The sequence below is a fragment of the Enhydra lutris genome, unplaced genomic scaffold, assembly GCF_002288905.1.
Source record: "Enhydra lutris kenyoni isolate GAN:26980312 unplaced genomic scaffold, ASM228890v2 scaffoldscaffold16, whole genome shotgun sequence".
NCBI classification, from domain to species: Eukaryota; Metazoa; Chordata; class Mammalia; order Carnivora; family Mustelidae; genus Enhydra; species Enhydra lutris.
In genome coordinates, this window is record NW_019154100.1 from 32412288 (window position 1) to 32427386 (window position 15099).

The following is a 15099-nucleotide window of genomic DNA, read 5'->3' on the forward strand; positions in this document are numbered from 1 at the left end:
TGCGGCTGAGGTCAAAGAGGTTGCTGCCTGTGTTCTCCTCAAGGATTTTGATGGATTCCTTTCTCACATTGAGGTCCTTCATCCATTTTGAGTCTATTTTCGTGTGTGGTGTAAGGAAATGATCCAATTTCATTTTTCTGCATGTGGCTGTGCAGTTTTCCCAACACCATTTGTTGAAGAGGCTGTCTTTTTTCCATTGGACATTCCTTCCTGCTTTGTCGAAGATTAGTTGACCACAGAGTTGAGGGTCTATTTCTGGGCTCTCTATTCTGTTCCATTGATCTATGTGTCTGTTTTTGTGCCAGTACCATACTGTCTTGATGATGACAGCTTTGTAATAGAGCTTGAAGTCCGGAATTGTGAGGCCAGCAACTTTGGCTTTCTTTTTCAATATTCCTTTGGCTATTTGAGGTCTTTTCTGATTCCATATAAATTTTAGGATTATTTGTTCTATTTCTTTGAAAAAAATGGATGGGATTTTGATAGGGATTGCATTAAATGTGTAGATTGCTTTAGGTAGCATAGACATTTTCACAATATTTGTTCTTCCAATCCATGATCATGGAACATTTTTCCATTTCTTTGTGTCTTCCTCCATTTCTTTCATGAGGACTTTATAGTTTTCTGAGTATAGATTCTTTGCCTCTTTGGTTAGGTTTATTCCTAGGTATCTTATGGTTTTGGGTGCAGTTGTAAATGGGATGGACTCCTTAATTTCTCTTCCTTCTGTCTTGTTGTTGGTGTATAGAAATGCAACTGATTTCTGTGCATTGATTTTATATCCTGACACTTTACTGAATTCCTGTACAAGTTCTAGTAGATTTGGAGTGGAGTCTTTGGGTTTTCCACGTATAGTATCACATCATCTGCAAAGAGTGATAGTTTGACTTCTTCTTTGCCGATTTGGATGCCTTTCATTTCTTTTTGTTGTCTGATTGTTGAGGCTATTGTTGATATTCTAGTACTATGTTGAATATCAGTGGTGATAACAGACATCCCTGCTGTGTTCCTGACCTTAGCAGAAAAGCTTTCAGTTTTTCTCCATTGAGAATGATATTTGCGGGGGGGTTTTCATAGATGGCTTTGATATTATTGAGGTATGTGTCCTCTATCCCTACACTTTGAAGAGTTTTAATCAGGAAGGGATGCTGCACTTTGTCAAATGCTTTTTCAGCATCTATTGAGAGTATCATATGGTTCTTGTCTTTCTTTTATTAATGTATTGTATCACATTAATTGATTTGTGGATGTTGAACAACCTTGCAGCCCTGGAATAAATTCCACTTGGTCATGGTGAATAATCCTTTTAATGTACTGTTGGATTCTATTGGCTAGTATTTTGGTAAGAATTTTCGCATCTGTGTTCATCAAGGATATTGGTCTGTAATTCTCTTTTTTGATGGGATCCTTGTCTGTTTTGGGATCAAGGTGATGCTGGCCTCATAAAATGAGTTTGGAAGTTTTCTTTCCATTTCTATTTTTTGGAACAGTTTCAGGAGAATAGGAATTAATTCTTCTTTAAATGTTTGGTAGAATTCCTCTGGGAAGCCATCTGGCCCTGGGCTTTTGTTTGTTTGGAGATTTTTGATGACTATTTCAATCTCCTTACTGGTTATGGGTCTGTTCAGGTTATCTATTTCTTCCTGGTTTAGTTGTGGTAGTTTATATGTCTCTAGGAATGTATCCATTTCTTCCAGATTGTCGAATTTGTTGGCATAGAGTTGCTCATAGTATGTTCTTATAATTGTTTGTATTTCTTTGGTGTTGGTTGTGATCTCTCCTCTTTCATTCATGATTTTATTTATTTGGGTCCTTTCTCTTTTCTTTTTGATAAGTCTGGCCAGGGTTTATCAATCTTATTAATTCTTTCAAAGAACCAGCTCCTAGTTTTGTTGATTTGTTCTATTGTCTTTTTGGTTTCTATTTCATTGATTTCTGTTCTGATCTTTATGATTTCTCTTCTCCTGCTGGGTTTAGTCTTTCTTTGTTGTTCTTTCTCCAGCACCTTTAGGTGTAGGGTTAGGTTGTGTATTTGAGACTTTTCTTGTTTCTTCAGAAAGGCTTGTATTGCTATATTTTTTCCTCTCAGGACTGCGTTTGCTGTGTCCCACAGATTTTGAACCATTGTGTTTTCATTATCATTTGTTTCCATGAATTTTTTCAATTCTTCTTTAATTTCCTGGTTGACCCATTCATTCTTTAGAAGGATGCTGTTTAGTCTCCATGTATTTGGGTTCTTTCCAAATTTCCTCTTGTGATCGAGTTCTAGCTTCAGAGCATTGTGGTCTGATAATATGCAGGGAATGATCCCAATCTTTTGATACCAGTTGAGACCTGATTTATGACCCAGGATGTGGTCTACTGTGGAACATGTTCCATGTGCACTAGAGAAGAATGTGTATTCTGTTGTTTTGGGATGAAATGTTTTGAATATATCTGTGATGTCCATCTGGTCTAGTGTGTCATTTAAGGCCTTTATTTCCTTGTTGATCTTTTGCTTGGATGATCTGTCCATTTCAGTGAGGGGAGTGTTAAAGTCCCCTATATTATTGTATTATTGTCGATGTGTTTCATTGATTTTGTTATTAATTGCTTTATATAGTTGGCAGCTCCCATATTAGAAGCATAGATATTTAAAATTGTTAGGTCTTCTTGTTGGACAGATCCTTTGAATATGATATAATGTCCTTCCTCATCTCTTATTATAGTCTTTGGTTTAAAATCTAATTGATCTGATATAAGGATTGCCACCCCAGCTTTCTTCTGATGTCCATTAGCATGGTAAATTCTTTTCCACCCCCTCACTTTAAATCTGGAGGTGTCTTCGGGTCTAAAATGAGTTTCTTGTAGGCAGCATATTGATGGGTTTTGTTTTTTTATCCATTCTAATACCCTGTGTCTTTTGATTGGGGCATTTAGCCCAAGAGAGATATGAATTTAGTGCCATTGTATTGCCTGTAAGGTGACCGTTACTGTATTTTGTCTCTGTTCCTTTCTAATCTATTACTCTTAGGGTCTCTCTTTGCTTAGAGGACCCCTTTCAATATTTCCTGTAGAGCTGGTTTGGGATTTGCAAATTCTTTCAGTTTTTGCTTGTCCTGGACTCTTTTTATCTCTCCTCCTATTTTCAATGATAGCCTAGCTGGATATAGTATTCTTGGCTGCATGTTTTTCTCGTTTAGTACTCTGAATATATCATGCCGGTTCTTTCTGGCCTGTCAGGTCTCTGTGGATAAGCCTGCTGCCAATCTAATGTTTTTACCCTTGTATGTTACAGACTTCTTTTCCCGGGCTGCTTTCAGGATTTTCTCTTTGTTGCTAAGACTTGTAAATTTTACTATCAGGTGACGGGGTGTGGACCTATTTTTATTGATTTTGAGGGGGTTCTCTGCATCTCCTGGATTTTGATGCTTGTCCCTTTGCCATATTAGGGAAATTCTCTACAATAATTCTCTCCAATATACCTTCTGTTCCCCTCTCTCTTTCTTCTTCTCCTGGAATTCCAATTATTCTAATGTTGTTTCGTCTTATGGTGTCACTTATTTCTTGAATGCTCTCCCTGTGGTCCAGTATTTGTTTGTCTCTCTTTTGCTCAACTTCTTTATTCTCTGTCATTTGGTCTTCTATATCACTAATTCTTTCTTCTGACTCATTTATCCTAGCAGTAAGAGCTTCCATTTTTTATTGCACCTCACTAATAGTTTTTTTTTTTTTTTAATTATTTCAACTTGGTTAGATTTTACTTCTTTTATTTCTCCAGAAAGGGCTTTTATCTCTCTGGAGAGTGTTTCTCTAATATCTTCCATGCCTTTTTTGAGCCCGGCTAGAATCTTGAGAATCATCATACTGAACTCTAGATCTGACATATTACCAATGTCTGTATTGATTAGGTCCCTAGCCTTTGGTACTGCCTTTTTTTTTTTTTTTTTTTTTTTTTTTTTTTGTGGTGAGTTTTTCCGCCTTGTCATTTTGTCCAGATAAGAATATATGAAGGAGAAAATAAAATACTAAAGGGGTGGCAAAGACCTCAGGAAAATGTGCTTTATCCAAATCAGAAGAGACCCCAAATCATGGGAGGGAGAAAGGGGATAAAAAAGAAGTTCATTAAAAAAAAAAAAAAAAGTTAAAAAAAGAAAACAAATAAAGAAAAAATATTAAAAAAGAAAAAAAAATATATGTATGTGTATATATATACACACATACATATATATTAGACTGGTGACTAGAACAGGGTCACTCACTTAATTTTGGGAGTATTTTGGTCTCTTAGAAGAAACTACCCCCCAAAATTTTAAAGGATGAAAAACACATACAAGGTTAGACACAATGAAGGGATGGAATAAGCCTATAAAGATGAGAAAAAAAAATTTTTAATTTCTAAAAAATGAGTTGATAAAGTAAGTTGGTTGGGAGAATAAAGAAAAAGAAAGTAGAGAGAATTTGCTCGGGCTGGAGACTAGAACAAGCCCGGAACTAGATTTAGGGTATATTTTGATCTATTAGGAGAAGTTGCACCCCAAATTATTTAGAAGAAAAAACCCTATGTATATACAAAAAATGTAGTTAGATATAATGGAGGATAAAATATGACTATAATAATGAAGGTTCAAAAAAGATTATTATTTTTTTTTGAAAGGTATTGTTAAGTTAAGGTAGTTAAAAAAAAATGTTAAAAGAGGGAAGGGTAAAAGTTAAAAAAAATTTAGCAGAAGGTAAAAGATATATTTACTGCAAGACTAAAGAATCATGGGGAGAAAGCCATGAATTCCTTGCTTTGCTTTCTCCTCCTCTGGAATTCTGCTGTTCTCCTTGGTGAGTGAACTTGTTCTTGGCTGGGTTTCTTGTTGATCTTCTGGGGGAGGAGCCTGTAGTGATTCTCAAGTGTCTTTGCCGGAGGCAGAATTGCCCCGCCTCTGTCAGGGGCCAGGCTAAGTAATCCGCTTGGGTTTGCTTGTGGGAGCTTTTGTTCCCTGAAGGCTTTCCGTAGAGTTCCGGAGGATGGGAATAATAATGGCGGCCTCCCAGTCTCCGGCCCGGAGGAGCCGAGAGCTCAGGGCCCCACTCCTCAGTGCGCCCTCAGAGAAAAGCACTCAATCACTCCTGTCTCCCTGGCCTCTGGCCGCACTTGGAGAATAGCGCTCAGTCACTCCCGCTTGGAGAAAAGCGCTCAATCACTCCCTTCTCCCTGGCCCTCAATCTTGGAGGAAAGCCCTCAATCACTCCCTTCTCCCTGGCCTCTGGCCACGCTCCCAGTTCATCCAGCCTGTGACCGGTTCAAGGTAGCCCTGGATTGAGAGCTCACTCCTCGGCTTTGTCTCTGTAGCTGGCTTCCCCATTCTAATACCTGCGAGCTCTGCGACACTCAGACACCCCCGGTCCTTCTGTGACCCTGTGGGACCTGGGACTACGCTGACCCCGCGTGGGCTTTACCCCAGTTTAGCCTCTGGAGCGATGTCCCTCAGTGGAGCAGACTTTTAAAAAAAGTCCTGATTTTGTGCTCCGTTGTTACACCACTTGCCGGGAGCCATTCGCTCCCCACCCCGTGGTCTATCTTTGTTGCTTTGGATTCACTTTTCCGCTGGCCCTACCTTTCAGAAAGTGATCAATTGTCTGTTTCTAGAATTGTTGCTCTTCTTCTCTTTGATCTCCCATTGGATTTGTAGGTGTTCGCAATGGTTTGATAAGCTATCTAGCTGATCTCCTTCTACCTGATGTCGTCTCAGCCTGCTACTTCTCCACCGTCTTGACTCCAAAAAGAGTCTATTTTTTATCCTTATCCTCCAACTACTCAGTTTCCTCTTTAGGAGCAACTTTTAGTGTCCCATTTCTTGTGTATATTTTTAGAACTATTATATGCAGTCACAACTATGTTAATGTACAGATTTCTTTTTAAAGATTTTTTTTTGTTGTTGTTTGTTTATTTATTTGACAGAGATCACAAGTAGGCAGAGAGACAGGCAGAGAGAGAGGGGAAAGCAGGCTCCCCGCTCGAGCAGAGAGCCTGATGTGGGGCTTGATCCCAGAACCCTGGGATCATGACCTGAGCTGAAGGCAGAGGCTTTAACCCACTGAGCCACCCAGGTGCCCCAGGTTTCTTTTTAAAAAGTAGATGAATGGTAGCATATTATACATACTATTCTGTATTTTGTTTTTGTTTTTTGCTTTGTTTCATTCAATGCATCTTTGGATAACATTGTATATTAGTACTTAGTAGTTCTGCAAAGTAGTCTTATTATTTAAGCTGTTCCCCTATTGATGGGTATTTTGATTATTAATAATATCATACTATAATACAACAGAACAAATAATTCTATAATGAATATCCTTGTATGTACATTACTTTTTGTAAGCATACCTATAGGATAAATTGCTAGAAATGGGCTTGCTAGATCAGAGGCTATATTGTTTGAGAGCTATTTATTTGTATTACCTTTTCTATGAATTTTGTCCCTTTTTCTATTGATTGATACTCTTTTCTTACTGATTTGTATTGTACTTTGGCCCTTTTCTTTTTGATTCTTAGGTGCTTTCTAGATATTATGGGCTTGACTTTTTGCCTCTGTGGGTATTGCTACTATTTTTTGCAGTTTGCTGTCTTGTCACTTTACTTATGATATATATTTTTTAACTGTATAGAATTACTTTTTGTTTTTTTAGTTACAAATTTATCAGGGGTGTGAGCGTGTATGTGTCTGGCTTTTGGCTTTTGAGTTATAAGGGTCTCTCTCATGCCAAGATTATTTAAGAATTCTAACTTTTCTAGTACTTTTATTGCGTCTAAATTTATTATTCCTCCAAGTGATTTTGCTGTAAAGACTGTTTAGTTGTGCACATTTAATCTGAATTTAGGAAATTCTTTATTGTAGTTGCGGATAAATGGTGAAAAATTAGAAGAACTCTTATCTGAAAGAGCCGTACAATTTCGGGCCATTCAGCGCCGACTATTGACAAGATTCAAAGATAAAACTCCTGCCCCCCTCCAACATCTGGACACCTTGCTAGATGGAACTTACAAGCAGGTAAATATGGTATCAATGATAGTTTTCCACAACTGGATATAATTTTTATCCCTTGCCCTAGAGTCATGTACTGGAATATCCAGGTAAAGTATTTCTTTCCTGTGTACTTTGGAATAGGGAATGGCACATAAGGTTTAGAGTCAGAAAAACCTGGGTTCAAATGTCCAACTTTGCAACTTTCTAATGATTAACCTTGAGTAAATTACATAAGATCCATCAGTTTCCACGTTTTACCCAGAGTTATTGTGAAGATTTTTCATCATTTATGTGAAGAGGCTAGCCAGCACAATCCAGGCACATTGTATGTGCTTGATAGTTGGTACCTATTATGCTTAGTGTTATTATTAAATAATTCTTGGTGCATCTTATACTTATCACCATGATTCCCCAGTTGTCCTGCTGAGCAACTGGCTGATTCTTCTTTCCATCAATGGTTTACACTTTGCATGGCTAGGGTGATCTGACTCTCATTCTTAGAGTATTATGTCACGAAATGCTGTTCAAAATTATCATCTTTGGCTTAAAGTAATAATTTTTAAAATTTAAAATTTAAAATTTTATGGGTAAAAACCTCTGGAGTTCCACTATAATGGAATCAGCTTTGAATGACTACATGTCTTCTTATGCTTCTATATAATATCATTAATCTGTTTAGAATCAGTGTTGGTGGTATGAGTATTACGTTCATTTTTAATTGAAATTTTTATTGGGATAGTTATATATTCACTTGCAGTTATAACAAAAAATATAGTTAGATGTCATGTATCCTTTACCCATTTTTCTCTAACATTTTGCAAGCCTACAGTATATCACAGCCAGGATATTGTCATTGATAAAATCCATGGATTTTATTCAGTATTTCATAATTTTGCTTATGCTAGTTTGTGGGTTTGTGTATTTTAAGTTCTATACAATTTTAGCATATGTGTAGGTTCATGTACCCACCACTACACTTAAGATACTGAAAGCTCCATCACCACAAAACTCCCTCATGTAGCCTTTTATTGCCATCTTTTACCCCCACTGCCCTCCTCTACTGTAGTCTGTTGATTTTGAATGGACAAATCAAAATTTTTTTTCAGTTATCTTCTCTAGAGGAAAGAAGAATAGCTAACCATGTAGATATCAATAAATGTGTTGATGATACAGTTGATTATTGAAATATTCATGGCTATGTGAAAATTAGAAGCAATCTGAAGGACAGTCTGTAGATGCAGTAGCGTATTAGAACACAGGGCTTGGAGTCCAAAGACCTCAGTTCTCTCATTTTTTAGCTGTGTAGCTTTTGGCAGTTCCCTGACACTTTCAGAGCTTCAGTTTCTTTGCATAAAATGGGATAGATACTATGTTGTTACAAAGACTCTATTTGCTAATATATGTGGAAATGCTTGGTAAATTGTTTTGCAAATCTAGATGGCCAGTTTCCTTTGTGCTGGAGCAATTATGCCTCCCAAATTGGTGGGCGTTAATGACACTCTTTCTCTTCCACACTTCTTTCCTCTCTTAAGTACAATTTTTGTTTTGGTTTGTTTTTCACTTCCTTTCTTTTTTTCCTCTTCTTCCTTCATGTCCCTTGATGACTTAATCTATCTCATTCTTAGGACTTATCTGCTGTGCTTGGGGCTAAAGATTCACTGACTCTTGTCTTTAATGATACTGTATATTTTTTGTGGACACAATGGCAGAGGGGTGTTTAAAGGAATTTGGTAAGGATGTTTGATATAATGCTTTCCATATTTTCTGTATAGCAAGACTTCTTTTGTCTTTTGTATGTTTGAAGTTTTGGGGGTTTTTGTTTTGTTTTTGTTTTTTGGGGCTTTTTTATTTTTGCTTAACCTCAATGTTGGGTTTTTACATGATTTGTAATATTATAGAAAAGATGATCAAAACCATGGGTTTTAGCTTGAATCCATATTTTTAAGTTAGATTAAATTTTTTAAAATATTTTATTTATTTATTTATTTGAGAGAGAGAGAGAGAGAGAGAGAGACAGTGAGAGAGAGCATGAGCGAGGAGAAGGTCAGAGGGAGAAGCAGACTCCCCGTGGAGCTGGGAGCCCGATGCGGGACTCGATCCCGGGACTCCAGGATCATGACCTGAGCTGAAGGCAGTTGCTTAACCAACTGAGCCACCCAGGCGCCCCAAGTTAGATTAAATTTTAGATTAAAAGAGAATGAATAAGCTTTTGAAAGATACAAATACTATAAGGAATTTGACTTACTTTTAATGTAATTTTAATGTAAATGTAATGTAAATGTAAATGTAATTTTAATGTAACTTTTAATGTACTATTCACTTTTATTATATACCCAAATTATAGTTAGATATTATTTTCTATTTTAACTCTATTTAGTTAATTTTTTTTAAAGATTTTATTTATTTATTTGACAGACTGAGATCACAAGTAGGCACAGAGAGAAGGAGGGGGAAGCAGGCTCCCCACTGAGCAGAGACCCCCATGTGGGGCTAGATTCCAGGACCCTGGGATCATGACCTGAGCCGAAGGCAGAGGCTTTAACTCACTGAGCCACCCAGGTGCCCCTCTTTAGTTAAATTTTTAATGACATAGTTAATACATGAATATAATTCCCAAAGAAAATGATATGATTATACACAGTGCTAAATTCTCTATCATGGCCCTTGACCATCTCCTCAAAAATGTAATACCTTTATGTTTTTGTGTCTTTCCAGACCTTTTTTTTTCTTTGCATTTAGAAGTTAAGTATTGTTTTTGAGGCTAAAATAATCCATAAGTAGTATTATACTATAGGTATTGGTATACTTTTTTTTTTCTTCTAAAAGTACGTACTGAAGCTCTTGCTATAACTATGTATAGATCTACCTCTCTGTGTGTTATGTAGTATATAGATATTCTGTAATACGGACAAACTATGGTTTATTAAAGAACAGATCTTAATAGTAGTTTCAGTGTTGAGTCTAACAGTGAGAAAAATCACTTTTAGATGGCTCTACTGTGACCAAACAGACATATGTGACATACTTCATTATCACTTACTTTCTGTACCTATTATAAATTTTTCTTATCTTTATACTTTACCTTGGTAGGGGGCATGATTTAATTGGCAGATCGGCCAAATGCATGGGATAATGAGCCATGCTTAAGTGTGATCTTACTTTCCATGGCATGACTGTCAATAGATTTTTAAAGTGTTTTCCTAATATAGCAGTTTCAAATTAGATCTGTTACCTGTGTAAAATCTTTGTTTTCTCATGTGTAGGGAGCATTTAATTTAAAAAAAAATTTTTTTTATTAGTCCTTCTGTGAATCTTAGTGCCACTTTAGTTCAATCAGGAACAGAAGAGAAAGACTGAGCTGTCTAGTGAAAGATTTACATTTTATTGCATTTATCTGGAGAATGTTACATTGTTAACATTTAATAAACAGTAATAATTGGCTTAATGTGAAAATAGAAGCAGAAGCCAGTATCCTTCTAAAACTAGTGTGTAAACTCTGAAGACAGGAACTTTTTTGTTTTTTTTCCTTATGTACTTGTACTGCTATATTCTTAGGATGATACTTCTTGCCACATTATAATTGCTTAATAAATATTTGCTCTCTGAATGAATTCTTTATTGCCACTAATTTATTGACACTATGTTTTTTATAAGGGCAGCACTACAAAGAACAGATTGGTAGATAATTCTTTGAGTTCAGGCTCATGAATTATTGGGAAGGTTTATTTTAAAATCCCCAAAAGCCACTAAAGGAAACTATCTTCTGTATTCCTAAATAGTTGGAGGACTCAGGTAAACTGTCATAGGTAGGAAAGTTTTATAGCTGCAGATTCTTACAGATTCTTGACTAAGAAATAAAAAGAAAAATAAAAAGGGGATTCTCCTTACCAAAAAAAAAACCAAACAAACAAAAAAAAGAAAATCTTTTCTGTTCTTTTTTCATGAGTATGTGTATGCTAAAGTAAATTTGAAGTAATATCTGTTCATATACCTCTGTGCAGGTAGAACATTGTTGAGATTGTTCTGAGTGGCCTAAGAATTGTTTTTTTTTTTCAATATTAATATATGTCCAAAAGCATGAAAAGTTTAATTCTTTTAAATTCTTAGTTACATAATTGTTGAATTCTTCCTCTTGGGAGGCAATTTCTTTCATGTCTTTGGAGAAGCTAGTAGGATATAGAAATGTACAACTGGAGGAAGTTTGGGGTCTTATGGGCATTAGGTGTTCTGAGAACTGCTGTAGATTCTAATAAAGTTCTTAGGACAAACTGAAAGTGAAGACCAAGTTTCCTCATATACAAAAGATTAAGTATTGATAACTTGGCTGTAATGTGAAGCAGTTTGCATAGTATACGCATTCATGTAAACTGTCAGTTTATCAGGTACACAAGTAGGTAAAGCCAGGGCAAGCAGTATACGATCTGTGCCCTAGGTGTTAGGAGAAACTGCAGGTACCACTAGCTTACATAGTTAGCCCATGAAGGAGGCCTCTCATCTTTGAATGACTTGGGGTTTAGGTACTTTTGATTCTGGTCCACAAGGACCTATTAGAGAAAGCCACTGCTTCTAAGGTTGCAGTAAGACATCCAGCATTGTTTCCTTTAAATACATGTTAATAAGGGCTCTAGGGTTTAAAGTGGCATATCTGATGTGTCCTAGTACAGTGGTTAAGAACTCTATGTTTAGAGTTAGCATGCTTGTGTTCTAGTCTTGGCTCTGTGACCTTGGGCAAGTTACTTAGACAAACAGAAAACAAAACCCATCCTAAGCATTAGTTTTCCTACCTGTAGAATGCTTCCTTTTTCATGGGGTTGTTTTGAACACTGAAATCTATAAACACATAAATTCCTTAGACTAGTGCATGGTACAGAATGAACTCTCAACAAATGTTAACTACAACTTTTAATTTTTTTTGACTAATAAGTTATGTTATCTCAAAATGGCACTATTCATTTTTCAGACAGAAGAGGTCATAATAATACATTGGACATATAATAATACATATAGAGTTTCTGAAACTCTGCTATCTGGCAACCTCAAATCTAGACCTCAGCCAAGAATGAGGAAGAGCCTGGATCCGCAGGGACATCCCCACACTCCTTTGTGTGTTGTTTGGTTCCAGAGAGGATACCAAAAAGGAAGGCACATCAGGATCATGAGGTCAAGTGGCTGTCCTTCCTGAATCCCTGATTGTTTCATCTGGATATATCCCTAGAAGGAAAACAACAACAAAAAATTTTTACACACACACACACATGTACGCACGTGAACACACACACGTATATGTATGTGTGTGTACTTACACATAAATACTGCTTTGCAGAAATGTTGTACCCAACATCTGCTGTTTCTCAAGCAGTATATGAAAATGTCTGCTTTCTAGGTATTATTATTTTGATCTTTACAATTTTGAACTGAAAAGAAAATTTGATTGTTGTTTTATCTTTCTTTGCTTACTAGTGACATTTAATATTTTTAAAATATTAATTAGCCATCTATATTTGTTTTGTAATGATTTATGTTTGTATGTTTTCTGTTCTGTCTGGTAGTTCAGCTTTTTCTTGTTATTTTGTTCATATTAAGAGTGGCAATCTTTTATCATACTTTTGTCATACATAAAAATGCATATGCAAGAGATGTAATCTCTCTTCATGTCTCAGAAAAGTTTTACCAATTTGTCCTTTGCTTTTTATCTTTACTTATCATGTTTTCTTGACATGTGAAGTTTAAAAAGTACTTATATAGTAAAACCTATCCATCTTTTTCCTTTCAGTATCTCTGCCTAGGAAAGCCTTTCCCATGCCAAGAGTACATGGATATCAACATATAATTTATTCTAGCATTTTTATGCTATCATTCTTTATATATACTTTTAAAATCCATCTGGAATATATTATGCAATTTAGTGGTAATCTAATCTCCCTGCCAAAAATGGTGAGTGACTTGTCTCAGCCCCTGCTTAGTATATAATCCATTTTTCTCCTGCTGAGCTAACATACTACCTGTATCATTTAATGATTTTACTGTTAGAGCAAACTACCCCAAACCTTAGTGACTTAAAACAGCAGTAATTCATTGTTGTTCATTTGGGCCATTCTGCTGATCTGGTCCATGCTTAATTGATCTCCACTGGGCTCACTCATGTGTCCCTGGTTAGCTGGTGGCTCAGCTGGAGACTGGTTGGCCTGGGAAGTACTTACTCACATATTTGGCAGTTGGCTTACAGTTAGATGGGATCATTGTGCCACATGTCTCTCCTGTCCTAGCAGGCTGGCCTGGTTTTATTCACATGGTGGCTACAGGTCCCAAATTTTGTTGTCATTACAATATTATTTATTCATAATCATTTTTGGTCTATGAACTCTGGAGATGATTTATCTTATAATTAATTAGTTTTGTCAAGAGTTATTAAAAACAAACAGAGCATCTGTACTGTTTACAGGTTAGTGAGACTGCCTGAATACTGCTCACCTGTGCACTTAGTTATGGTCGGTTGTTTTGGGGATGGAATCTGTCATTCAGTCTTCCTGTAGGGTTCCACATTAGCTCTGTCCATGGTGGGCTTCATGGACACGAGACCTGCGCAGTCACACAGAACTCTGTGTTTGATTTAAAGCCCTGTGGTTGCCATCTTGAAATTCTTCATACTATTGAACAAGAGGCCCTTTATTTTCCTTTTGCTCTGGGCCCCTCTAATAATGTAGATGGTCGTGGCCCTGTCAGGATACTAACTAATTTCTGGTGAGTAGACTAAGAAGACGGGGAGTTCAAATACAGAACAGAGTTCAAAAACAGAATGGCTTTATGACTCCTACCACAAAGCCACTGGTAAGTTCCCTAGAGTTGGAAAAAAGGGATGCAGTACGGATCAGTGAGAGCAACTCAGGTGGCTGCTTAAGGGTTTCTTTCTGGGAAAGGCATCTTGGTTAACTGATTGTGATTGTGAGTGGTAAGTCTTATCTCATTTAGGAATACCATTCTGAGACAATTAGTTGTTTCAAGGTGTTTTGTGGCTACTAGTCTCATTTTAGACTTCCAACAGGTGGGTCACTAGCTCCAAGATGTGCCATCAGTAATTATGAGTTCTGGTGCACAAGGGGGTCAGCCAACCACTTTTCTCCCATTTTCAACTGCAAGTCATTTCCTATATCCTGTATTTTTGATTGTCTAGGAACCCCATAACACACATTTCCAAATTAGCATTTTACTCTTACTAGCAGGCCTTTCTTATATAGTATCTACCTTCTATCATATTCCATTGAAAGTGCCAGCTACACCTTCCTGAGGTCAGCCTATGGCTGAAGCAAGAAGAGGGGACTGGGGCTATCACTCGAGGAAAAGCATCTTGTGATACTTACATCCTCCAGTGAGTGAGAATTTTCCAGTTGCCCACCACAATTTCAATAATTTAGTCTAGAATTTGGAAAAAAAAAGTCTTACTTTTTGAAAGACTTTTATTATGCCTTTAAAGCCATAATGTTTTAAAGGCATAATGTTGAAGGAAAGTAACCAGGTAAAGAATTTCTTTTTGTCAGTGGTTAGAAACCTAGATTTCCTCATTTGTACAGTTGGAATACTGCCTTGTCAATCTGAATATATTTTTGGAGGACCTAAGAAAGGAAGTAAGGGAAGAGAAAGGAAATTCATGTTTATTGAGCATCCATTGAGTCTGAGGTAAATTTCATGTATTATTTCAGTTAATAATCACAATCATCTTGTGAAGATGGCATTATTGTTCCCAGTAATGGATTCCAAGTTATGGATGAAGAGCTTAAGACTCCAAGCAGGGTTAAGCAACTTGCTCAATGTTATACAGATATTAAGCCATCTATTCCAAAGTCCATGCTTTAGTATGTCATGTAGCATATTTAATCATTTCCATGTAAGATGTAGACATCCTAGGTTTTCTTTAGTGAAACTATAGGCAGGTTGAAGAAAAAGGAGATTCATGGAAACTATTTGTACATATTCATGTTGTATATATGTATATATTCATGATCATCCAATATTCATTGGTTATACGCCTATCAGAAAGGTAGCAAAATCTGGAGAGTTCCCCTAAGTATGTATTACATCTGAAACTTGAGTATCAGAGGAAGAGGTA

At 36.5% G+C, this 15099-nt stretch overlaps 1 protein-coding gene across 2 annotated transcripts in view; it reads left to right on the forward strand.

Moving 5' to 3' along the window:
• LOC111147257 (Bardet-Biedl syndrome 9) overlaps window positions 1–15099 on the forward strand; it is a 441623-nt gene that overhangs the window by 231341 nt on the left and 195183 nt on the right. For both annotated transcript variants that reach the window (XR_002640607.1, XM_022503184.1), the window contains exon 19: window positions 6867–7019. Coding sequence is in view for 1 of the 2 variants with exons in the window: in XM_022503184.1 (XP_022358892.1) it covers window positions 6867–7019 (153 nt within the window). In the remaining variant the exon portion in view is untranslated. The remainder of the gene's footprint in view (window positions 1–6866; window positions 7020–15099) is intronic.